General features: G+C 37.4%; 1 protein-coding gene across 3 annotated transcripts; it reads right to left on the bottom strand.

Annotated features, from left to right (window-relative positions):
• Window positions 1-18,461: 18,461 nt before the first annotated feature.
• Window positions 18,462-23,702, bottom strand: LOC109012581 (homeobox-leucine zipper protein MERISTEM L1-like). 3 transcript variants are annotated; one of them, XM_018994292.2, is made up of 12 exons: window positions 22,892-23,702; window positions 21,944-22,216; window positions 21,732-21,849; window positions 21,402-21,590; window positions 20,863-21,303; window positions 20,669-20,770; window positions 20,340-20,540; window positions 20,079-20,253; window positions 19,693-19,964; window positions 19,468-19,563; window positions 18,932-19,325; window positions 18,462-18,745 (listed from the first exon to the last, which is right to left on the bottom strand). In XM_018994292.2, exons 2-11 carry the CDS (start codon window positions 22,177-22,179, stop codon window positions 18,957-18,959), a joined length of 2,199 nt encoding a protein of 732 aa, XP_018849837.1. In that variant the 5' UTR covers window positions 22,180-22,216; window positions 22,892-23,702; the 3' UTR covers window positions 18,462-18,745; window positions 18,932-18,956. The 3 variants fall into 3 exon arrangements, with proteins under 3 accessions (XP_018849837.1, XP_018849836.1, XP_035544330.1); XM_018994291.2 differs by having other exon boundaries at window positions 18,462-18,742; XM_035688437.1 differs by lacking the exon at window positions 22,892-23,702 and adding an exon at window positions 22,808-22,823.
• Window positions 23,703-25,898: the final 2,196 nt, after the last annotated feature.

The raw sequence follows: 25,898 nt of genomic DNA, 5'->3' as shown, positions 1-25,898 counted from the left end.
TCCAACCTTTCCGGCATGCATGGCACATCTGACTGCGCTTTTAACACTTTTTAACCGTAACATCTCAATCGATTAAGGAAAGAGAAATAAATTGAAAATTTTAAATTCACTATCCTCGTATCATATATTGTACATAATTTTTTATTTTTTTACTAAATATATAATATATGAATGATGAATAGAATAATTTAATTATTTAAAAAAAAAATCTAAAAATTAAAAATAAAAATAAGTGTGATGTATAATATGTGTGAATAATGAGTAGCTAATAAAACCAATAATTTGTATACGTCTCAGATAGATAAATTTTATATAAATTTTTGTAAAAGAGTATTCAATTTTAAGAAATTATAATTTTTTTTTTAATGGAATCCACATTTTTACAAATGATCTACATAGAATTTGTCTATTTATACGTAACATTATCCTCAAGAAAATATCTCTCGAATTTGTCATGCGAATGTCAGGATGTCAAGGAAAAAATAGATATATCAAATGGGTTATTGATATTAAGTGACGTTGGAAATATTTATTAATAATAATAATAAATATTATCAAATCTATTTTATGTGTTTATTTCTTTTATTTTAAACTCTCAAATTCAAACAAAACTTAAGAAAATATTAATCCTTCATTTTAGTTGAGAGAGGAATAAATAATAAATATATCACTCGAACTCTATATTTATCCTGTAATAACTTGCATAAATTCTAAATATACAAGTTTTGCATGTCTTTTATTAAAAACAAAAAAATTAAACTCCACTGTAAAAAAGTATATAAAAAATCTTTTTCCCAGTGATCAGCCTATTTTTTAACAAAATGCATCCACAAAACTTACGCATCTAAATCTAACATTACTACCATTTATATTAAAATAATAATTTAAAAAAAAACCAATTTGCCAAACAAATTAATTTTTGAAAGCTTCGTGTAATTATTATATATCCAACCTTTACATAGAAAGTTAGATTTACTTCACCATCAAATCACACAATACATATGCACTATTAATGAAAGTGATGACCCTCCGGCCTCAAACCAATGACAACAACGTTATTCGCTGATCAAACGTGTTTGACACAAATCGTCAACGTACGGCGTGTGGATCCGTTTCACGCCACCTACTTGCATGTCACACATACATGCATTGTCGACTTGCTTATTGACTTGAATTTTTCTATGGGCATCCATCTTGTCTAAATTAAACACGTGCCAGTTTGTAGCCCTTTGTCACATATACATGACCTTTTGTGAAGTCTTTAATATCTGGTTTCACCATCTCCACAAATCAAATGCGTTTTTTGATCTAAACGTCAAACCATATGTAAAGCACGTGTCTCACCACCAGTCGTGATTGTTAACCTATAAATCGTTAAGTGGGTCAGGGGTACGGTTTGCTTGTAACCTTTTTGATATTTAAGTTAGCAATAAATAAGAGATAATAATTTAATAATTTAAGAATGTTCAATCAAATGATTCGAATATTACCTATTGACGCTATATATATGCATGGAAAATATTGGATGAGTACTATAAACTAATTGACTTTGCACAAGGTCTTCGTTAAGTTACGTGACTCTTTTGAATAGCTATCATTTATGGATGATGGACCTTGGGCTCCTAGTTTAGGTCAGACCAATATTAACTCCTCCAATATGCATTGCTTCCATCACATGACATGGTTCCAAAACTACGTCACAGAATGATCTGTGTGAAAAAGGAAAGTGCAAATATTATTGAAATCAAAAGTAAAGTGTTAATTACAATATCTAACCTTTTATATAAATATTAAATGGACACGTGTACAATGATACAAACCAAAGAATAAAATAAAAAATAACTATTATTTAATACTCTTCCTCAAGATGGGAAATAAATGTTCAGAAGACTCATCTTGCAGATCAAATTAGAAAATGTTGTAAACCCAAAAGGCTTAGTAAGAATATCTGTCAACTAATTAGTGGAAGAGACATGTAGTGTACGTATGAGACCAGCCTAAAGCTTATCACAGACAAGATGACAATCAATTTCAATGTGCCTATTTCGCTCATGAAACACATGATTTGTAGCTATGTGGAGAGCAGCTTTATTGTCACAAAATAAGAGTGCAGTCTGCGGATGTGAAATAGAGAAGTCAAGTAAAAGAGAACGAAGCCAAGATAACTCACAAACTGCAGATGTCATTGCTCGATACTTGGCTTTAGCAGAGGAACGAGATACTGTATGCTATTTTTTATTTTTTATTTTCAAGCCAAAAGTGAGTAACTAAGAGACACACAGAAGCCCATAATACAACAGCGAGAATCAGGACAAGCTTCCCAATCTGAGTCTGTAAAACTCTTAAGATGAATGGCTGACTTTGATAAAAAAAAAAAAATAGGCCTAAACTAGGAGAAGCCTTGATGTATCTTAAAATACGATGAGCTACATGTAAATGAGAGTCACGTGGCTTATCAAGAAACTGACTCAAAGTGTGGACTAAATATGAGTCAAATACAAGAGTCAAAACTGACTCAAATGTGAGATCAAGTCTAATAAGAGTCAAATACAAGAGTCTCCCAATGAGTCAACGAAACACACTCGGATTAGGAAGTAATTCACCATCAATTTTACTAAGATGCAGATTTTGTTCCATTGGAAAAGAGACTGGTTTGGCCCCAAGAAATCTAGTGTCATTAAGAATATCCAATGTATATTTGCGCTAACAAACAGTAATACCTTTGGTGGAACGTGCAATCTTAAGTCGTAAGAAATACTTGAGAGGACCCAAGTCCTTAAGCTTGAACTGAGAATGCAGAAAATCCTTTAAAGCCAAAACAACAACATCATCATTACTAGCAACGACTATATCATCCACATATACTAGAAGGGAACCTTGAGTTCTTGAAAACAAAGAGTAATAATTTTTTGATTGATAAAACCCATGAGCAAGTAAGGTGGCAGAAAATTTTGATAACCACTGTCGAGAGGTTGTTTCAAGCCATAAAGAGATTTGTTCAGTTTGCATACAAGATTCTCCCCCCTTACAAGTAAATCTAGGAGGTAATTTCATATAAACCTCTTCATCTAAGGAACCATGCAAAAAAAATATTATTAACGTCCAATTGAACAAAAGACCAACCATGAATGGCAACAAGGGCAATGAGACAGCGAACAATGACCATTTTGGCTACAGGGGAAAAGGTTTCAAGATAATCCAAACCTTCCCTCTGTGTATAACCTTTCACAACTAGTCTAGCCTTATATCGTTCAAGAGAACCATCGGACTTATATTTAATCTTATAAACCCATTTACAGCCTATAGGATGCTTACTAGGAGGCAAAGGAGTAATAGACCAAGTATTATTCTCCTCTAGAGTAGATATTTCAGTTGCCATGGCCTTTCTCCAATGAGAAAATTTCATTGCTTGAGTAAAAGAGGTGGGTTCTGAGTTGTTTGAAAGAGTAAGAATATAATATTTGTGTGAAGAAGAAAGATTTGAATATGAAAGGGAATGAGAAATAGGATAAGATTTACTTGGACCTGCAAACAAAGGTGAACCACATGTTGAGGTAGAATTTGAGACATTATAACAGTAATAATTCTGCAAATAGCCAGGTGGTCGATGTGTTCTGGAAGACCTTCTAGGGAGGGTAGGAATAGATGAAGAAAGATTATTAGGGCTGTAAAGAGTGTTAGGAGTGAGGATGTCAACAAAAGGACAAGGTCAAATAGGATGATTAGAAGAATGGGTATAAATTTGACTGTGAAAGTCATGATAAGGGAAAATGTCTTCATGAAATGTAACATCTCAAGAAACAAAACAGATTTTTGGATTAAATCATACAATTTGTAGCCCTTCCACCATAAGGATATCCAATAAAGAGACAAGGTGTGGCTCGAGCATCAAATTTAGATCGAAGATGAGAAAGAGTAGATGTATAGCAAAAACATCCAAACACTTTAAGATGAGAATAACAAGGAATTTTATTGTATAACATTTTATTAAGGAGATTTGAAAACAGGTGTTGGAAGTCTATTGATGAGATGAGCAGCATGTAAAACACACTCACCCCAAAAAGAAAGATGAAGATTAGCTTGAAATCTCAATGATCGAGCAACATTGAGAAGATGTTGATGTTTTCTTTCAACAACAGAATTTTGATGGGGGTGGCAACTCAATTACGGTGATGGATTACACCTTTGAGAGTAAAAAGCTCGACATATCAAACTCTTTACCATTGTCTGTTCGAATGATCTGAATTTTTTTGTTGAATTGAGTTTCAACAAGAGTAAAAAAGGACTGTAATAGGAATCAAGTATCTGATTTTTGTTTCATCAAATATACCCAAATAGCTCGAGAGTAATCATTGACAATGGATAGGAAATAATTGAAACCATCAAATGTAGAAGTGGAAAATGGACCCAAATGTCACAATGAATTAAGGCAAAAATAGATGTAGTAGTATGTGTACTGTGAGAAAAAGCTAAACGCTTCTATTTTGCAACAGGACATACAAGACAATGAAATGCTTTATTATAAGAAGAAGGAATTTCAGATACAGATTTGTGTAAAACATCCAACTTAGAAAAAGAAGGATGACCTAATCTAACATGCCAAAGATCAACATGAGTCTTTATTAATGGCAACAAATGATTGGAAACATTAGAAACAACAGGTATAGAAGAATGAGATGACTACTGTAGAACATATAGATTGCCTCTTTTGTTACCTAAGCCAATTGTCCTCTAATGGATGAGGTCCTGAATGAAAAAGCAATTGGAAAGAAAAAGAAATAGACAAGAGGATGAAGTTGTGAGTTTACTAACAGACAGTAAATTGAAGCTAAAAGAGGGTACACATAAAACATCTGTAAGAATTAAAGATTCTGAGAGCTTTACAGTACCAACACGAGTCACATTAACACTGGAACCATTAGGTAATGTGACAGCAATATCGACTGTGGAAGTGAAAGTAGTATAAAAGGAAATGGAAAAAATGTTATGGTCAGTTATACCAATATCAATGATCCAAGTGCTAGAATGAATTGAAGTGCTAGGAGTTTGATTGAAAGAAAAAATAGAGTGAGATATACCTGACAAAGATGAAGATGTGGAAGCATCGGAGACTACATTTACAGCCTTTGAGCTAGATAGGTTGGGAGTTTTAGTGAGCAACGAATTTTGAGCAATAAGGAAGGCCAATAATTGTTGACACTGCTCCAGGGAGATAGGCAATTCAGGAATAGCCATTGTAGAGGAGAGAGAATCATGATCTTAAGACTCTTGAGTAACCTGATTTGTAGTAGGGACTTTCTGAACTTGGAGCCAAAGCCAGGGGATACCCGTGCAACTTATAGCATTTATCAACAGTGTGGCTAGCAACACCACAGTGAGAGCAAAGAGGTCTTTCTTTGCGAATATTAGGTTTACCAGAAATAATCATAGAGACACTAGCTTTGGTGAGCATAGAAGCAGACCCAAACATAGGAGTCGAAACAGATAACTGTTGCTGTTTTTCTTCTTGCAAAACAAGAGAAAATACTTTGTTAATGGATGGCAAAGGTTCCATTAACAGATTTGACCACAAACATGAGAAAAATTCTCATTAAGTCCCATAAGAAAATGAAAAACATACTAGCGTTGTTGATAATCCAGTAATGTTTCTAAAGCACCACATGAACAATGCGGAACAGGAGAATAATTGGCCAATTCATCTCAAATCTCCTTCATATGAGTATAATAGGAACTTATAGAAATCTGACCTTAAGTGAGAGACGGAAATTCTTTCTCTAATTGATAGATGCGAGGGCCATTACCTTGATCAAAACGTTCTTGAAGATCTGACCAAACCTCAGAGGTAGACGAGGCGTAAATAACGCTGGTTGCAATCTCCTTTGAAACCGAATTCAAAATCCATGATAGCAAGGTATTGTTGCATTGTTCCTAAGCTCCTAACATCGGATCAATAGGTGGAGGTTGTGAAATCGAATTACTGACAAATCCTAATTTATTCTTGGCACGCAAAGCCATAAGCATCGAATGGGACCATGTAGGATAATTGTCACATGTGAGAGGCTACGTAACAAGGATAGAATCAGGGCCATCTGAATTGGTGGGGAAGTAAGGGTTTGAATAATCATGCCCAGTTGAAAAGATGGAAACGGAAGATGCCATGTGAAATGTTTGAGAGAAAAAGCTAAGTTCGAGAAACGTCTGATACCATGTGAAAGGGGAAAGTGCAAATATTATTGAAAGAGAGTTGCTACATACAGTCCCCAATCTCAGTCCCCACGTACTCCACTACGTGTCCCTTGTCCATGTCCAAGTCGAATGACCAAAAGACCCCTGCTCTCACGCTTTACCGAATTTCACTCTGTTAGTCGAGTTCTCCTGCAATTCCAACCACTTTTTTTGGTACCGTACCGGCCTGTACGGCTGGTATATGTCATACCGGAACAGTGGCCGGTACAGATAAGTTCCTTGTTTCGTACCACCCAAGGTTTTTTTTTTCCTTTCCCAGCAATCGCGGCTTCTCCCTCGCCCAGACCTCCTTCGATTTCACCCCTCCGTTGCACATTGCCGTCCATCTCATCGCATGTAGCCATCGTCTCGTCGCATGTAGCCGTCGTGCCCAGCGTCTCCGTCAGCTCCTCTCAACTCCCTCTTTTGAACATCTCTCTTCTTCGGTTCTCCCTCTTCTCCCGTCGCCTCTCATCTCTCTCTCTCTCTCTCTCTCTCTCTCTCTCTCTCTCTCTCTCTCTCTCTTTGAATATGAGATTCTGATGTTTTATTTTCTTTGAAGATTATACAAGATTTTGAAATCGAAGCTGATTTCTTGGAATCTTGAATTTTTTTCCCTGTTGTTGACTCGCCTTTCTCTGTCCCTTTCTCAATATCACGGAAGAGTGAGTGTTTTGTTTTGTTTTTTTTTGCTGATTTATTGGTCGTGAATCTGTGATCCCATGAAACTAATCTATTGTTTATGATTCTGTGAATGTAATTTATTGGTTGTGATTCCAGTGAAACTGATCTATTGTTTTGGCTGTGAATATGTTGTGTTGTGTTTATTTGGCTGTGTTTTTGCAGTTTGCAACTGATAAAATTGTGAAAAATTAAATTGATTTGGGGCTGTTTTAGTCTAAACTCCAAGTAAATTAAAGTTTACTTAGATTTATGTTTTGTAGATGCATGATTGAAACTTTTGAACTCTTTTTTTTAACATGATTTTGTTTTTGTAATTGTTAATTTGAGCCTATGCAGTCTACACAAAATGGATAAATATTTTGATAGGCTTTTTAATTTTTTTGATAGGACGAAATTGGTAAATATGAAGCTGTAAATAGTCTAATTTTAGTATCATACAGTCTAATTTTTGTAAATAGTTACTGCTTTAATTCATTGGCCACTTATTGTGAAGCTTAGTTTATGAATTTTTTGAAATCTTGGTTAGGGATTTTTGTACAACATGTTGACTTTTGATTCGTTTTAAATTATTCATTTGTGAAGCTTAGTTTTAAATAGTTACTGTTTTCTACATTGTATACCATCTATAACTTTTGTTTACTTATAAGTGTTAATTTTTTATACTTTAATAGTAAAAAATGTCTAGTTGTCAATCAACCGGTGGTATGAGTATGACTTCAACACTTGCTCGGGTAAGATTAGAAGATCCAGCATGGGCCCATGCACGTGCAATGTCAAGGGCAATAAATAATACTAAATGTTTATATTGTAATAAAGTAATTAGAGGTGGTAGGATCGCTCGGTTGAAGCATCATCTAGCTGGAATTCCAGGCAATATAGAAGCATGTAAAAAGGTCTCTGAAGATGTAAAATGGCAAATGAAGGAGTTGCTTGATGAAATGAAAAAAAAACAAAGAGAAGAAAAGAAAAATAAGGTCAGAGATTGGAGGCGAGATGATGCTTCAACCGAGTGATCCTGCCAGTAGGTCTTGAATACACTGAGAATCGAGCAGTAGTAATACAATGGCAAATCCACTACCAGTAGGTCTTGAATACACGACCTCACCTTCTATCCCATTCTTGTGAAAGAGAAAATCAAAGTCATTTACGCCATTGTTGACTAGCACAATATAATTTTTTTTGCAACTCATTGATCAATGACTCAACAAGCCACCAGGCACCTCCACCAACTTCTATCTCCTACATGCCCAATACATTTATCTCTCAATCCTTAACACATGGTGATGATGTTGCGTTTAAGAAAGGAAGAGCACTCCCATGATCTTCTTTTTGAGTGCTCTTCCTTTTCATTCTATATCGTTCATGCAATGGAGAAAGATTCACAACAGTTTCAAGTAGACCCATACAAGGCTAGAGAAGCCCTCCAAGAGCTTGACCAGTAGCTTCAGTCCTTCTTTGAGAAAAAACTCAGCCTTTCAAAGATAAGGGGAAATGGGAAAGTGTTTCAGCGCTGCATCAACCTGTTGGCACAAAGGAAGGGGACGACGCATAGGTACCGGAGATGGACAACGAAGCTCAAGCGGAAGGAGAAGGAGAAGGGGAGAGTTCGGGAGCAGTCTCTCGAAGGGGAAAGGGGAAAGGGAAAAGTGTTTCAGTAGCTCTTCATTTCTCTTTAGTCCAAATGACGTCGTATTGAATTTAAGTGAAACGGTGAGTTTTTGCCACGTTGGGAGTGCACTGAAATCCTCGACTGCAAGAAGAATTTCTCTTTCTGTTATTGTAATCAAAAGTAAAGTGTTAATTACAATATCTGGCCTTTTATATACACAGTAAATGGACACGTGTACAATGATACAAACCAAAGAATAAAATAAAAAAGAACTATTCTTTAATAATCTGTGCGATTCTTCTACAAAGAACACTTAACTGTAATCCATTACTAGATTATTCCTTTGCTCTCTTTTGGGTCATCGGGGATTAAATTAAAAGAAAGTGGGGTGTTGAATATGGGCCCAGGCCTTAAGAATTGAGCAGGCTAATTCTATCCCCAACTAGTGAGCAAGCTCGAGTCTTTGTTTTCCTTTTCCGTACGGATCGAACTTGGCCTACGAAACCCAAACCTGTCATGGGGAGTTGGGTTTTGGTTGAGGCATCTCATATAGAACCTAACCGATTCCAAGACCCAATTAATGCATGCTTCCATATGACAATAATAAGAGTAATGATTGATTTTTTATAATTTATTTATTACTCGTTGATATAGTTTTCGTCCCAAGATATATATATATATATATATATATGATATTTTTAGTTTTAGAGTGTATAAATTCTACATACTCCATGTAAAAAAAATAGGTAAATTTGAGATTGAAATGTTAAAAAATTAATTTTTTAATGATAAATTCCACTTTTTACAAAAGATGTGGGACTTGTACACCCTAGAGCTTAATTTAACATTACTCAGCAAAATATCATTATTCTTCCTTGCTAGTAATGGATGATTTGTTGGTGGTGTTGGATTCAAATACTTCTCATATGGGCTCAGAATGAAGATAATAAGTAAAAGCATAGAAGAATTCACCTAACCTTTCCTTTGGGGTTTGGGTAGTATTTATAGGCGTCCAAAAGACAGGAATAGATAGCCACCATTGTTTGCCATGCTACCGGCCGATCAATTCCATGTCTTATTAAGGTCTCGTTTGGATTTGAAGATGAATTGTGAATAGTAGTGAGATTTGTAAGTTAAAATTGATAAATAGTAATGAGATAAATTGAGATGGATTGTGAATCCAAACCGGGCTAATTCATCAAGTTTTACGTCCTAATCATTTAATGAGCCTTCAGGTCATTTCTTGATTAAATGTGCCTTCCTTGTTTGTCTGTCTCACTCATTCAAAATACAACTCTTTTTTAGCGAGCACTACAGGATCATGAGATTCCTCCTCAATGAACGCTTTTGGGTGAGATTCGTCACGTACGAGCAACTTACTACGAGGTTCCCTCCTAGTGAACACTTTTGGCTGAGTTCGACTCCTAGCTCAGAAGTCAGAAGTGAGCTAGGTTTGCTCATCGCGAGCACTTTCGGGCAAGGCCCACTCTTTGGAGGCCCATTGTTCTCTCAAGCCCTCTTGGCTTTGGGCCCAAGAGGCAGATTTGTTTTCAATTGGGCTTTCTTGGTATATTTTCCCTCCAACATCACTAGTATTCTTAGGCACAGTTTGGATTCGCAAGTCATCTCAGCTCATCTCAACTCATCTCACTACTATTCATTACTATTCAGCAACTTTAACTCACAAATCTCACTACTATTCACAATTTATCTCAACTTATCTCAGCTCATCTCACAACTCATTTCATTACTCTTTATTCGTTCGCTAGAGAAGCCAGAGATCTGTAACTTTATACTCTAATATATGTAAAAGATAATCAATCTTCTTGGTTTTAAAACTTCTCCTTTCTCGCGTATATAGAAATATTAATTATATTCGATCCCAAAATACTTTGATTGGACTCGTTGAATGAAGAATACATATCCTTATATATTTTCCTTCATTCATGAGACACTTCTCCTAATATCAAAAATCAACAAAAGAAAAAAAAATTCACGCAAATCAAAATCTTTTTTCTTTTTTGTCAATTTAATCAGATGATTAATGGCCGCCTCTTGTTTTTTCAGCAATTAATTGTCAAAATGAACAACGTTTATAGCCACCCACAACCGCGCAAAGGCTTGCCTATTAAAAGCTAACGAAACCTAACCACCTTCATTGCTCCCATGAACTCAATAAAAGCTAGCGCAACCCTGTCTTCAACCGCAATAAATTGATCTGCCTCTGCAACATGCATTGAGGGTGAGAAGAAATGTGTAGATGGAACAAGAACAAGAAACAGAAGCAACCATTCATACGACATATATAGTTCCTGCAGAACACAATAAGGTGTAAAAAAGCAGCGAATTGTACATTCAAGTTATAAAATATTTAACTCCTGGTGGACAAAGTTCTTGCACAAATTAATGGCTTTCTGCAGTTCACAACGTTCCATCTTAATGATCGCTGACGTTGGTGTATAAATCTTTACTATGATAACTAAAGGTGTTGGGTGGCACTGAGTCAATGACTTTCTCGTAAACCGTGCAGGCTGCCGGTAGTGCGCGGAAATGACAGTAGCAGCACATTACCATGATCTACAATGCGGGTACATCAGTAGGAATATTAATTTCCTTGAATAAATGGTTTTTCAAACGTTTCTTAATTTGCTTCCGATGATCTTGTTCCAGCCAGAACTTATATACGTAGACGATTAATTTACCAGACATGGTTAATTTTCTTTTCATTGCTGCTATATTATATATATATATATACTGCCGGGAGATTTTTTCCATGCATGAATTAATCATGATGCTAATTGGTTGTAATTACGGTCGCATACGGGAACTTTTTTAATGAATCCCCTTGAGCGTTGTTTTTCAAGAGATGCTTGACCAAAATTTATTTTCAAAGAAGACCAAAACTTCCAAGAACGTCCTTGGACGGTATTTATTCAGATCAAACCAATATATAAAGATTTGCAATGGTGTTTGTTCTTGATTAGATAATTCGTAAATGGTAAACACCAAACACTCTTCATGGACCTTATTCCCCGTCTTAGACGCCGGCCGCTCATGATTGCACAATAGCGTAATCCACTGCCACTGCCAGCATATAGAGCTATACCAGCAAGTAACAATGAACATCACCCAACTCTACAGGCACTCTGAACTGGTACTGTAAAGTTTTTGAAATATATATTCATTGGTGTCAACAACCCTGAGGAACTCCATGAAGTTTGCCTTTTTGTACCACATAAAAGTGAGGTTCTGATGACTAGGGCTTCCACTGCAATTATGATTGTTGTCGCTTGGCTTCAGCTTTTCAGTGAGGATTATAATTCAGTACTAAATACGGTGAAATTAATAAAATCTACTGCAGCTAGCTGCCGCTCCGTTTGGAAATGGACAATGCTACAGCCCCCTGTTCTTTCTAGTGTTATTTTTTAAAGTTATTTATTATATAGATTTTTTAACACTTTTACATATTTTAAAAAAATAAAATAAATTTAAAATATTATTAAAAAATACTTCTTTAATCAGAAAGTAAAAAAAAAATCATTAAAAAAAAATACTTTCTTAATCATAAAGTAAAATAAATTTTTTTTTTTATTTTACTTCATGATTAAGAAAATATTTTTTAATAATATTATGATTTTTTTAAATATTTAAAATTATTAACAAAATCTATATAAAAAAAGAACTAAACAAAAACACAAAAAAAGACGCACTAATGCAAGCGGTAGCTCCTGCTGGACGCTTAGCATTTTCCTTTGGAATTTTAAATAGTGTTTCATTTTATTTTATTTCATCTTATTTTATTATTATAATTTTATCAAATTTTTATACAAAATATAATAAACAATTTAATTTTTTCAAATCATAAAATAATAATAATATTATAATAATATTTTATTTAACTTTTAACTTTCATCTAACTCATCTCATTTTAATTCACTATCCAAACGACACCATAGTGGTCATGGCTCCCACCCCTGATTGGCTCTCATGGAAGATCATATATATGCATGGTTTGTGGCAGGGTCACTATTTTTTTTTTAAGTGTTTTTTGTCCAGGGAAAGATATTATGTTATTTATTGTTATTTATCATATATAAATGCGGGCAATGACAACATAACTGTTTTTTCTGTTCACTTAGGGGATGTTTAGATAGTGAATTAATCATAATATGAGATGAGATAAGATGAAAGTTGAAATTTGAATAAAATATTAATATAATATTACATTTTAATATTATTATTGTTTTAGGATTTACAAAAGCTGAATTGTTTATGGTATTTGTGTAAAAGTTTGAAAAAGTTATAATGATTAAAATAAGATGAAATGAGTTGAAAAACCCTCTCCATCCAAACAACCTCTTAGTGAATATTCAGTATTAGTACCTAATCATGTTCTAATTAATAGCCATCAATAATTATTATTTTTCCAAAAATTAGATCAGGAATTCAGGGTCCTTCTCAAGCAAGTCGACCTACTACGTATAACCAATATTAATCGATCGATCGCGACAAAATACATGAACCAAAATTGGGTTCTCGGCATCAAGGAAACAATGGCAATAAATTGGGTATAATGGAGGAATTGAACGAGGCCTTTTGTACACCAACAAGACTAGCCCTAAAGAGGGTTGCAGAGAGTAGATTCTATTAAGAAATTAACAAAAAAACAAAGAAAGAAAAAGCCTGATCAATCTATTAATCCCACTACGATCGACATCTGAAGTGGTCAGTATGCATGGACTAGTGTAAGCCGCTTGGAAGCAATTCATGTGATCAGTGAGAAGTAGTCACGCATCTTAATTAATTTGGGTAATTTAGGGGCTCTTCCCAAAACTTGCTTAATTAATGAAGTAATTAGTCACAAAAAGATTGCATGCATGGTTTGGAATCGCCAATTACATCATGGAGTATTGAGTAATGTGCACCAAGAGTTTGATAGAATGTCTAGGAGAAACTTTCTCTTAGTATTGAAGAGGAAGAGTATTCTAACCACTACATTACAAAGGCAGTGCGTACATGAATGAATATATAGAGAAATCAGAAAGCAACAGAACCCTTATGATTGGGACACGTCACTCGATTAGTTACAATGCAAATCTTCTTGAATCTTCTTCTTGCTTCTAGAAGCCTTTGGTAATTCCACTGCCTTAATATCCCCCCGCGAGCCAAGCATCACTGGAACAATGGTGAGGCTTGATCGAAGCTGTGTAAACCGAGGTGCTGAGAGAGATTTAGTCATGATGTCGGCGATCTGATCTTTGCTGGAAATGAAAGAAACTTGTAAAGTTTTGGCTGCAACTCGTTCCCGAACAAAGTGGTAATCTAGCTCCACGTGTTTCGTTCTTGAATGCATAACTGGATTAAGTGAAAGGTATGTAGCTCCGAGATTATCACACCAAAGAATTGGTGGAGTTGAGAGCCGAATACCGAGTTCTTGCAATAGTGACTGCAACCAAATAACTTCACAGGCAGCATTAGCAACAGATTTATACTCGGCTTCCGTGGAAGACCGAGCAACAGTGGATTGTTTTTTTGAACCCCAAGAAATTAAATGACTACCAAAGTAAATACAAAAACCTCCTGTGGAGCGATGATCATCTGGACACCCGGCCCAGTCGGCATCAGAGAAGGCATCAAGTTTATATGATGAAGATGAGGAAAAACAAAGACCAAAAGTGTAGGTATGATTCAAGTAACGAAGAATGCGCTTGACTGCCTTCCAGTGGGGAAGGCGAGGACTATGCATGTACTGACAAACACGATTAACAGCAAATGAGATATCTGGTATAGTAAAGGCTAGATATTGAAGACTTCCTACAACACTTATGTACCAGTGAGGGTCATCAAAAAGAGGTCCATCTAAGGCTGTTAATTTTTCTGTAACAGACATAGGCGTATTTACTGGTTTAGATTCATGCATGTGAGTCCGTATCAACAAATCATGAATATATTTGGATTGAGATAGACATAAACCAGATTGTGTGCGGAACACTTCTATACCAAGGAAAAAATTGAGGAACCCTAAATCTTTAACAGGAAAATATTGCTTCAAGGAAGAAATAAAATCAGCAATAAGAGTGGAACTTGAACCAGTCACCAATATGTCATCAACATATATCAGAAGATATAAACAGTCAGAAGCAGTACGCATAATAAAAAGGGATGAATCCAAAGTAGAACACGTAAAACCAAGATGAAGGAGCTTGTCACTTAACTTGGCAAACCAGGCCCTAGGGGCCTGTTTTAGACCGTATAGAGATTTTTTCAACTTACAGACATGTGCCGGAAAATCGGGATTCACGAAACTGGGAGGTTGCTTCATGTAGACAGCCTCCTCAAGGTCACCATGCAGAAAAGCGATTTGGACGTCAAGTTGGTGCAGCGACCAGTTTGAGGTAACAACAAGAGAGAGCAAAAGCCGAATGGTAACTGGTTTCACAACCGGACTATAGGTTTCATGAGAGTCCAATCCGAGTTGCTGATGAAACCCTTGAGCAACAAGGCGTGCCTTGCGACGCTCAAGAGAACCATCAGCGTGGCGCTTGGACTTGAGAACCCACTTGGATCCAAGGAGATTATAGGTCGGTGAGGGAGGAATAAGATCCTAAGTTTGATTATGGAGAAGAGCATCAAACTCAGTAGCCATGGCAGTACGCCATTCAGCATATTTAGAAGCCTCTGAGAACGAGGTTGGTTCTTCGGGAACTGAAAGGGAAGAAGAAGTTTGGGGAATTGTGGATGTGGTAAGAGAACCAGATGGTTGACGAGAAGGCCACGGGATCGTTCCATCAGTACGACGGCGAGGACATAGAGTATGGGTTTTGGACCTTGTAACCATGGGATGAGTGGAAGAAGAAGGATGTTGATCATGAGAAGAAGAGGGAATGTCAGCAGACTCGAGTTGTGAAACCGTATTCGGCAAGGGTGATGTGACGGCAGCAGGAGACAGGGAAGATTGAGACGAAGAGGAAGAACTTGAAGACAAGCTAGCGGCAGACGAGCGGGTAGGAGAGAATAAGATGGAGTTAGGGTTAGATGGAGATATGGGCTGGGTTATAGGAGAAGTGGGCCTTGAGACGTGTATGGAATCAGACGGAAGGAGGCTAGAATTATTTTGAGAAGAAAAGATGGAAGGCCGGTGCTGTTGGGTTATGGGAGAGAGATCAGCTTGAGACGCAAAAGGAAAGACAGTCTCATAAAAAATTACATCACGAGAAATATAATTGCGACCTGTGGGAATATGAAGACAAATGTACCCTTTGTGATCTGGACTATAGCCCATGAAAACACAGGGTTTGGATCTATAATCCATTTTATGTTGATTAAAAGGCCTGAGATTGGGCCAACATACAGACCCAAAAATTTTAAAAAATTTATAATCGGGAAGACGGCCCATTAATACCTCAAAGGGCGACTTATTTTGCAAAAGTGGAGTTGGCATAGAATTAATCAAAAAAGTGGCGGTTTGAAAAGCCTAGGCCCAAAAGGAATGCGGAACCGAGATGATGAATAGGAAGTGATGAGCCATCTCCGATGAAGACTTGGTCAGGTCCCTAATATGGCGTCGACTCCAGGTTGAGATTATTGAACTCTGAAGTGAAGTGGTGAGAGGCAGCGGTATCAGGATACCAGGTTGTGGTATTGGGTGATGGAGTAGACAGAGATGTGTTATTGGCTAGAAAAGGTGCGGGAGAAGATGATGGGTATGGAGTGGTAAGCCGATGGTAGCAGGTCAAGGCAGTGTGACCAAATTTTTGACACAATTGGCATTGTGGACGAGTATCAGGACGTGGAGAAGCAGGATAAAACTGGGGTGAAGCGGGACATGGAGTGAAAGGACCACGCCCACGACCTCGTCGACCTCCACGGGATGGAGCACGAGAGGATTGAGGAGAAGGAGGATATCGAACGGTATGATGGGCAGCAAGAGAAGTATTAGCAAGTAAATTCTGGGTTTGATAAGAAATACGGGACTCATGATTTAGGAGGTAACTGTAGAGCTGAGCGGAAGAAATAGTATCAGCACGAGTGGTTAGAGAAGTAACCAAAGATTCATACTCAGTGCCTAGACCCGCGAGCAAAGAAATGGAAAATTCTGAGTCGTTGAGAACATGACCAACAGCAGTTAAGCTAGCGGCAAGAGACTTGGCTCTGTTATAATAATCAGAGACTGATTCGGGACCCTTTCGGAGAGTGGCTAACTGAAATTTTGTGTGACACACATGAGCGGAAGATCTTGCAGAAAAGAGATTCTGGAGAGTGGTCCATATTTCAGCAGAAGTATGACAATCCAGAACTTGTCCGAGGACTGAATCTGAATGGGACGAATTTAGAGTAGAAATAATGAGTTTATCTTGTAAAACCCATTTTTTGTGCTCTGGATTAGGAACATTGTCAATGGAGGAAGGAGGCATCGGTAGAGAACCATCAACATGCCCGTATAATTGATGGCCCTGCAAGAAAGGAACAATTTGAGCTTTCCATAGAAGATAGTTATCTATGGTAAGCTTGATTGTAATGAAGTGAGATGCAGTAGTGAGGATATTTGTGGTTTTATCGGATGGAGCCATTGTGGGAAAAAAATATATATATATGTAGAAACGCAGGAAGGGGAAGGACGTGAGTCCTGGTCAGGCTCTTGATACCATATTGAGTAATGCGCACCAAGAGTTTGATAGAATGTCTAGGAGAAACTTTCTCTTAGTATTGAAGAGGAAGAGTATTCTAACCACTACATTACAAAGGCAGTGCGTACATGAATGAATATAAAGAGAAATCAGAAAGCAACAGAACCCTTATGATTGGGACACGTCACTCGATTAGTTACAATGCAAATCTTCTTGAATCTTCTTCTTGCTTCTAGAAGCCTTTGGTAATTCCACTGCCTTAATATGGAGAACCGATCAATATATATATATATATATATATATATATATAATATAATTGATTCAATATATAGACATGAGAGTATAAATCGATTGTTGTTTCAAGCAAAATAAAGATCCGATCCTTCACACTTTTTATGGGGCAGTCTTGCACAAATACTATAGAAGAAACCAATTATCTGTAGTTATCGATGGGTGAGTTTTTATGACCAATGATTAATATAATGTAAGATTCCAGCTCCTAGGTAGGCTCTATAATTACCTGGTTGCTATATTGGAAGGGCTGGGTGGAGGATTTTAATATAAGTTAGGGGAGAGGATCAGAGATGGGTTGAGAAAAGATGAGAGGTAGCAGGCAGCTAGGTAGGGAAATGAGTTAAATTCAAACATCGATCCTTTCCTGAATTTAGGCCGAAGATGATCAAGGCGGTAGGTCAGGATTTTCAATACGTAATTTATAAGGGAGGAGCGCATGGTACGTAGGTAGGTAGTTGCTTTATCTGGTATATATCAGATACATGATAAGTTACAATATTATAAGTCAGCCCTATTATGGTGGAGACAATGCATTGGGGGGACTCGCAATGTATAATATTAGGGTTTTGCTAGATACAAGCGAGTTTGTGCACCATAAGTCAGCTCTATTCTTGTTTGAGAATTAACGCTTTGGCTAGCTGTAAAAGAATTTTATAAAAATAAATTTATAAATTGACGTGATTTGATTATATAGTACATTAGACTATAAATATATTTTTATTGTAAATGTAAAGTAGATTTCAAAGTGGTACTTAATAGTCTATCACATGAGTAAATCGACTTTGCCCTTAAATTCAGATCTCATATATCAATACTCGGATAGGATAGCTCAGCTTGTAAAAGAGCTTATTGGTTCATTCTAAAAACTACAAATACAACAAAGAAAACCCTAAATTTGTTACCGTCGACCGACCTTCAATGGTCGAACTAATACCTATTCTAAGACGTACAACCACTCATCAAAGAAAACCTAATATATATATATATATATATATATATATATATATATCATAATCCTCATATATAGGAAGTTAATTAGAAAAGCTGACTGCAGGAGACTACCTAATTATAAAAACAGTCTGATTTTACAAAATTCCTCTTTATTATATAGGTGAAGTCAATACCCGAACCTATAACCCTCGCAGGGCGGCAGATTGACATGATCTGCCAGGCAAGGATATTATTATAAGGTGCGTTCTTGACTTCTTTCCTTGGCTATTTTTCTGATCCGAATTTTGGACTACGCATGATCACGTACCAGCTTCCCTGACTTGGCTCCCTTCTTTTCTTCCGTTCTTTTGTTCTGCTGCAATTAATATCATAAAGGGCAAAAAGGAAGTTAGGTCCTTAATTTCCGAAGTAATTAATAATTAGAGACAAGATACGAATTATTAGTTCAATTTCACCACTGACCCCAAAAAACTTGTTAATGTAAGTGCATTATATATGATCAAATAAAACTAAAACCGAGTTTGAAGATTCGATCTCTCACCATATTAATTAAGTGATCATGTCAATCATGAATTCTCACACATGACTGCAGCCTTGATCCTTTCTACCGTGCACTTTATTAGACTGTTCACTGTAGCCACTGATCCGAGAGAGAGTTTTGCCGTTGGGACTGAATCTACTAAGATTTGAAACGCAACTGTCAACAGAGAGCCACCAGATCCAACCCCAAGAATGCCCCCACCGTTTACACCTGCAGGCCCATCGGGCAGTATGGCAAATCCTGATGGTAGAAGTGCGACGTAATCTGGATCCCCGCCGCTTAAGACCACGTTCATGGCAACTATATCAACTGGAGCATAAATTACGTATGATCCAGTTGAATCAGTGCAACTCTCTTGTAGTATCAGCATATTACTTTGACTCGAATTCGCGCTCTGCAGTTCGTCGTGACAGAGAGACAATTAATTAGTTAATTTTCTCAATGAGAATCGTCAGTTTCGATTTTGATGAGATAGATTTTCGGATATATTGAGCACGGGCTAGCTAGATAGATGTTGCACGCACACAGGAACTTACATTTACTCGTAGTAAAGAGACACAGTTGCCTTGATCACGACCATTGGCTATGTGTGCCATTTCTTGAACTAGGCCACCGTTCGAAAGGATATCCCACTATATGAAAGATCAAAATCCTTTAGAAACAAAGTATATTTTGCTTACCAAATACTGAACAGCCAGTAGTTTTAACATAATAGAAGAAATCTATGCAAGAACTTAATGAAAAGCTTCGCACGCATGTACCTGGGTTCGAGAGTTCTCATACCGAAGGAAGTCAAAAACCCTCTTTGTTGGAACTGGAATCCAGAAGGAAGTTGCAGCGCTCAGCACAATACCAGGAGGCCTGCCGGGATCATCCATGCTCTTTCTGGTCATAACCCTTACTTCATCAGAACCTGTTGCTGATAATGTTGTCCATGCGTGCGCAGTAGAAGCACCCACACCAGTACAAAAGCTCATCACCATTCTTTCTGCCAACTTCAGCATACTCTTTCTCCCTTCTGTGCTTGTTATTACTGTGCATTACAATTGAATTAGAAAGAGCAGGGCAGACAAATCTGGTGAATGAAGTTTCTATGATCCTAAGAATATGAGTTTACCAAAAAGGAAAAACAACTGAAATAGTTTACCACATAAATCTCCTGCTGGAATGTTATTGGCCATTGAACTAGTAAGACGTTCACATTGTCGATCTAAGGTCGCCAGCCAACGTTTTGCTCCAAAAGCAATACCTGAATTGACCAATGGTCTGTATATACTGTGAACAGCTCTGTCATCTACTTCTACATGTTCGATCCATATAACCTACAGATCAATTACGAAAGTATGACAAATTAGACGACTAAATTATCTAATATTATAAACAAGGTGGATTTAAGAGCTTTCATTACTTTTGAGTAACCATTTGGCAATTCTTGGATCAAACAACCAGATGGCCTTCGTCGACTCCTCGAAATAAAACTAGGGCGCAAATTATCCAAGGAAACATCAACAACTGCCCAAGTCCCATCGGCATGCTGTTTACAGTACCTTACAAAGTAATTTTCACGAGTTGGAACAAGCGGTGAAGGGACTTGGAATTCAGCTTTCATCTGTAGGAGAACAAAAGTTAGGCGCAGCTCTAGCATTTTCTTGCTAAAAAATATCTGTTCTTGCCTAGGAAAGCACATTAGATTCGTTTCCAAAATAAGTTTGAAGAGTAAAAGGACTCTTTAAATACCACTTGCAAGGCTCCATTATAGTTCCCTGCCACTCCAGTTGAGAGAACATCTAAAGTCGTTGCTCTCGAAACAATACCACAAAACACAGTTGACCATCGTTTCTGATCAAAACCATATTAGTGTAAGAAACGTTTCAAATTAATTCATAATAAGCATATAATCATATTAATCTATGCATGGGAGAAGTGCCTACCACATCCATGAGAATCTCAACAAGGTTGATATGATTCATAATAACTACGGCAGATTCCCTCGATGCTTCTGATTTTAATCCTAATGGTTTGGGGCCTATTCCCCTAGGGAAAGTCCGCAAATATTCTTCTTCATTCAATATCTCAGTAGAGTTGGCACACGAAACCCACAATGGCTCTCCACCCTGAGCCATCCTTACGAGTTCTTCCATTGCTGCCACGGCGAGCTCAACAATCATTGGCTTATCTGCCTCAGTAGGCCCTGAAACTGACCTGAGGAGATCATTCCCTCCATACATCTCCCCTACAAACCCTGTCTGTGCTTTAAAGTTCCCGACCCCAAGATCAAGGCCGGAGCGGGAAGGCACGAGGGGTGAAAGGTGAGAATACGAAGTCAAAGGCTTGCCAACATATTTGGCCGCAATCACAGATATCCTATCAATCTGTGATCAACCCGAAAACAAAAAAATTCATAAGACTATTACTTAATAAAATGCAAATACAACACAATATTTGCTAAATCTAGGCATAATTAATTCACCTCTTCTCTTAAACGAGCATTCTCGATCCTCAAATGCTGCTCGTCGAACGACATCTCACCAAGAGTCGCTGGACCTCCACAGTTGGGGCATGACGTATTCCCCAGGGATTCCTTGAACCTATTGTTCTCCGCACGAAGTTTTTCGTTCTCTGCCTTTAAAATTGCATTCTCATGGCGTTCATGTTGGGCCTATGATGGAAGAAGTTTAGTCATTCGTGTGTGATCATTAGCATTAGGCCGTGCATGAATGTTTGAAGTAGTTACGTTTTAGGGAAACGCATAAAAGTTCTGAAATGCATATATACTCTTATATGTGAATGCGTTACGTACTTTCATTTGCGTCCGCTTATTTTGGAACCAAAATTTGACTTGTAGAGGCTCTAACCCTAGCTGACGGCTCAGTTCTTTCCTTTGCCTGTCATCTGGATGAGGGCACTCCTTGAAGAAGCTGGAAACAAAGTTCAAATCACTCAAAAAATTATATCGTACAGTTATAACGGACATCTCTAGCTCTTTCCTGTATTAATAGTGGGAATGCTTACGTTTCCATTTCCTGGATTTGTCCCTGGGTATGGCGGTGGTAGCGCTTTCTTTTGGAGCTTTGGTTGGGATCTTGGTCTTCTCCGGAGGGAGCTACTTCCATGATTTCAGTGCCTGATCCAGTCTCGAAATCGTCCTGATCTCTAATCTTTACCAATTCACTTTCGGAAGACTTGGGTGTCATTATGTCCAGCATAAGATGGTGAGTATCGAACATGTTTGGCTGAAACATTTCCATAACTATCTACGAATATTGGAACTCTGTGTTTTTTACTCTGGAAGGAAAATAGAAGCTAATTAATTAATGACTTGGAAGAAGAAGATGATCATGTTAACGCAATATTTGAGACCTGAATGAAATATGAATACCACGAAAAATCAAATTTCTAGAACAGTGGAATATATATATATATATATATACACGTATGTTAAACTACCCAGTACCCCATAATTCCAAGAAAAAAAAAGGAACAAATTAGGAGAGAGAGAGAAAGAGAGAGAGAGAGAGAGAGAGAGAGCCGTAACTAATAAATAGTAAATAAATATTGTATGGCAAGTGATCTGTATCCCGCTCATCATGTCGAAGGTGATATACGTGCACTGAGTAAGGATGTAAACTTGCAAGCCATATATGCAATTTCTCTTTCCCATTTACTTATTTGATCTATCGGCATAAATGTTTCTCTTTGGGCTATTTTTAATAACTCCGCTTAGACATCGATAATAATCTAATTGATCCTAATTATTAGTGTATGTTGAGGAGGGAAAAGTAAAACAAATAAAAGCCCACTCATTCAAACGTGAGAAATAGAAAATGAAATAGTGAAACAATCCTAAACCATATTTAGAATACACCACGTACACACCTTTTATCTTCTCTTTTTCAGCATAAATATTAATAAGAGGTGAGAAATGATTATCCTCAAAAAAGTAATGAAACAGCTAATTACCTGTTGCCGCTCCGCCACAAAGATGACTGCATTAAGCTGTTCAGCAGCTTTTATGCTCCCTTTAACTCATTCACCGGATGCATTTTCCCGGCTACCATGCTTCCCTCTTCCAGTACAAAACCTAGAAACCAGTGTTTACGATGTGTAGGGAGGACGGGGCCGGTTTGGTTTCAATTGAGTTGGAGCAAATGGGGGAATCCTTTAAATAGATTCTCTGTCACTATCTGAGAAAAGCTAATAGGAATAGTACATGTAGCAGAGGGGCAGATATTACTGATTTGGGCCTCCAAAAGTCTTCAACCTTTTTGCTCTTTTACGTGCCAAAAGACTAGATTTTGAAACAAACGTGGCAGGAAAGAGTTGACACTCTTGAGAAGGCCTTAGACATCTACACTTCAAAACTAAGATTATATATAACGCATGCTAAGATCTCGGTGAACACAAGCACGGACTGCTCGATCACTCTCTCTCAATCATGTCCGTTTTATGCTAAAGTAACGGACAATGGTTTGAGATACAAGTCACAACAGATATATGTGATATGGATGTTTTAGCTTGAAGCACAAAAACCCTTTGGAAGTTGCTAGGAAAGAACCGTGAGAGGACGGTTAGATCTCTTTTTGACTTTTGGGTCACCGTACGCTTAGTTTTGAAGGCCGAAAGGTTACTGGTTTTTTAGTTTTTCTTGGGGCATGATGATTTATACTAGTACTGTTTAAAAAGGGTTCAAGAAAAACCCGGTGATGAAGATGATCAGAGAGCAAAGAAGACGCAAAGAGAAAGAGAAACGGTCGAGGAAAAACAGAATATAAAATCGAGAGATCAGGGGGCGCCGCTTGAGGGGTTGAGAAGAGGAAGAAATGGAAACGAGTGGAGGGTATTTATCAGCGTGGAGTTAATACACAGCGTATTGAGAGGATGTAATAGCATTTATGGAGGGGAGGGTGCATGGTGTAATTGCGAGAGAGAGAGAATGTCAGAGCGAGGGTCTCTCTTCTCTAGGTACTCTTCTCGTATACGGTGAGCCTAGTTGTTGTTAGTATGAGTGAGCAACTTATTAGGGTGCGCGTTGTTGAGGTGTTTTTGACATTTGTTTATGCTAAATGTAACGATCAAGATAGACGTTGTTTATGGAGTCAGTTAGAAGTTTTCAATCTCTCTCAAAAAAAAAAAAATTAGAATCTTTCAATTGTTTGTGGTTTGTTACGGAAGATTTTAATATAATTTGGCATGATGGTAAAAGATGTGGTGGTCGTCCTCGTTTGGCGGCAGCTATGGAAGACTATAATGCTTATATGGATCATTGTGATCTCATGGAGATGAGTTACACTGAAAATTCCTTGTCTTGGTGTAATGGGCATCAAAGCCTCACTCGTAGTTGGGCGTGACTTGACCGTGTTCTTTTAAATTGTGGGGGCATGTATATGTTCTCAGAGGCTTCTTTTTAGTACCTTCCTCGTACTTCTTCAGATCATGCTCCGATGGTCATTAATTTGGAAAGGACTAAGGAGTGTAGCACCGTATGGTTATTCATCCTTTAAATTCCAACAAATGTGGACTTCGCATGAAAGTTTATGGAACTTGTTTCATCAGTTTGGTTGGAGGAATCCAATGGTTTAGGTCTTGTCAGATTGGCTGGCAAGCTTAAAAGATTGAAAATTGCTTTGAAAGTGTGGAATAAACAAGCTTTTGGGAGGACACAGGTGCATATTGTAGAGTTGGAAGCTCGTATTCAGGGGCTAGAGTCCGATTTGCAAGCTGGCTATTCAGCTGAATTGGAGTCAGATTTGTTGGTTTTTCAAATGGAATTATTGGTTTGGATGGAGAGGGAAGAGACTCGTTTGGCTTAGCAAGTGAAACAGACTTGGTTGCAAAAGGGTGAGGCGAATATTGAATTTTTCAGTGCTAAGAGTAAGAAGAATCAATTCCTTATCAATAAGATGGGACTTGGGGATGTGACCATGCTTACTTCACCTGAACAGATTCTTGCAAGTGCGGTAGAATATTTTCATAAATTTTTTTAGGCTCGACTATGTATAGCGCTTCCGGATCTTGGTGGTTTGTTTGATCACATTATTTCTGATGATGATAAGATTGCTTTGTATAAAGTTCCTCTACTTTAAAAGGTGTATGATGCTCTTTGGTCCATTTCTGTGGATAGTTGTCAGGGACCAGATGGTTTTAACTCGGGTTTCTTTAGATCCTGCTAGCATATTATTAGTAGTGATGTGCTTGATTCTGTGGCTGAATTTTTTAGAGGGGGTGTTCTGCCTCGGTTTTACACTGCGTCCTATTTGGTTCTTATTCCTAAGGTTGAAAATCTGGAAAGTTTTGATAAATTCCATTCCATTAGTCCCTGCTTGGTGATTTATAAGGTTTGCTCCAAAATTCTGGTAAATCGCCTCTCTCATTTGCTTGCCCAGTTTATTTCTCCAGAACATGATGCCTTCATCCTAGGGCGCAATATTTAGGAGAATATTAGTTTGACTCAAGAGTTGATCCATGGCCTAAATAAACCCACTCGGGGGATTGTGCTTAAAATTGATATGGTTAAGTCTTATGATAGTATTGACTGGGGTTTCCTTCTTCATGTTCTGGCTTCTTTTGGATTCTCGGCTTCACTTTGTGGCTTAATAGGTCAGTGCATCTCTACTCCATGGTTTTCTATTATTTTAAATGGCATCCCTTAAAGGTTTTTTTAAGAGTGGTAGAGGATTGAGACAAGGTGATCCCTTCTCCCCATACATATTTATTATTGTGGAAGAAGTCCTCTCCCGGATGATCATACACCAGGTTGCTTTGAGGAAAATACAGCATTTTCTCCATCCAATGGACTCCCCTGTGATTTCTCATTTATTATATGCGGATGATATTACTATATTTTCTAATGGGGAAAAGCTTCTTTAAGAGCTATCATGAAGATATTACAGGATTATGAAGCTTGGTCGGCCCAGGTTGTGAATAAGGCAAAATCCTCGATAATTTTCTCCAATAAGATTACTGCGGC

Source organism: Juglans regia, chromosome 3 (assembly GCF_001411555.2).
Source record: "Juglans regia cultivar Chandler chromosome 3, Walnut 2.0, whole genome shotgun sequence".
Lineage (NCBI taxonomy): Eukaryota > Viridiplantae > Streptophyta > Magnoliopsida > Fagales > Juglandaceae > Juglans > Juglans regia.
This window is presented reverse-complemented; position numbering and strand designations above follow the sequence as displayed.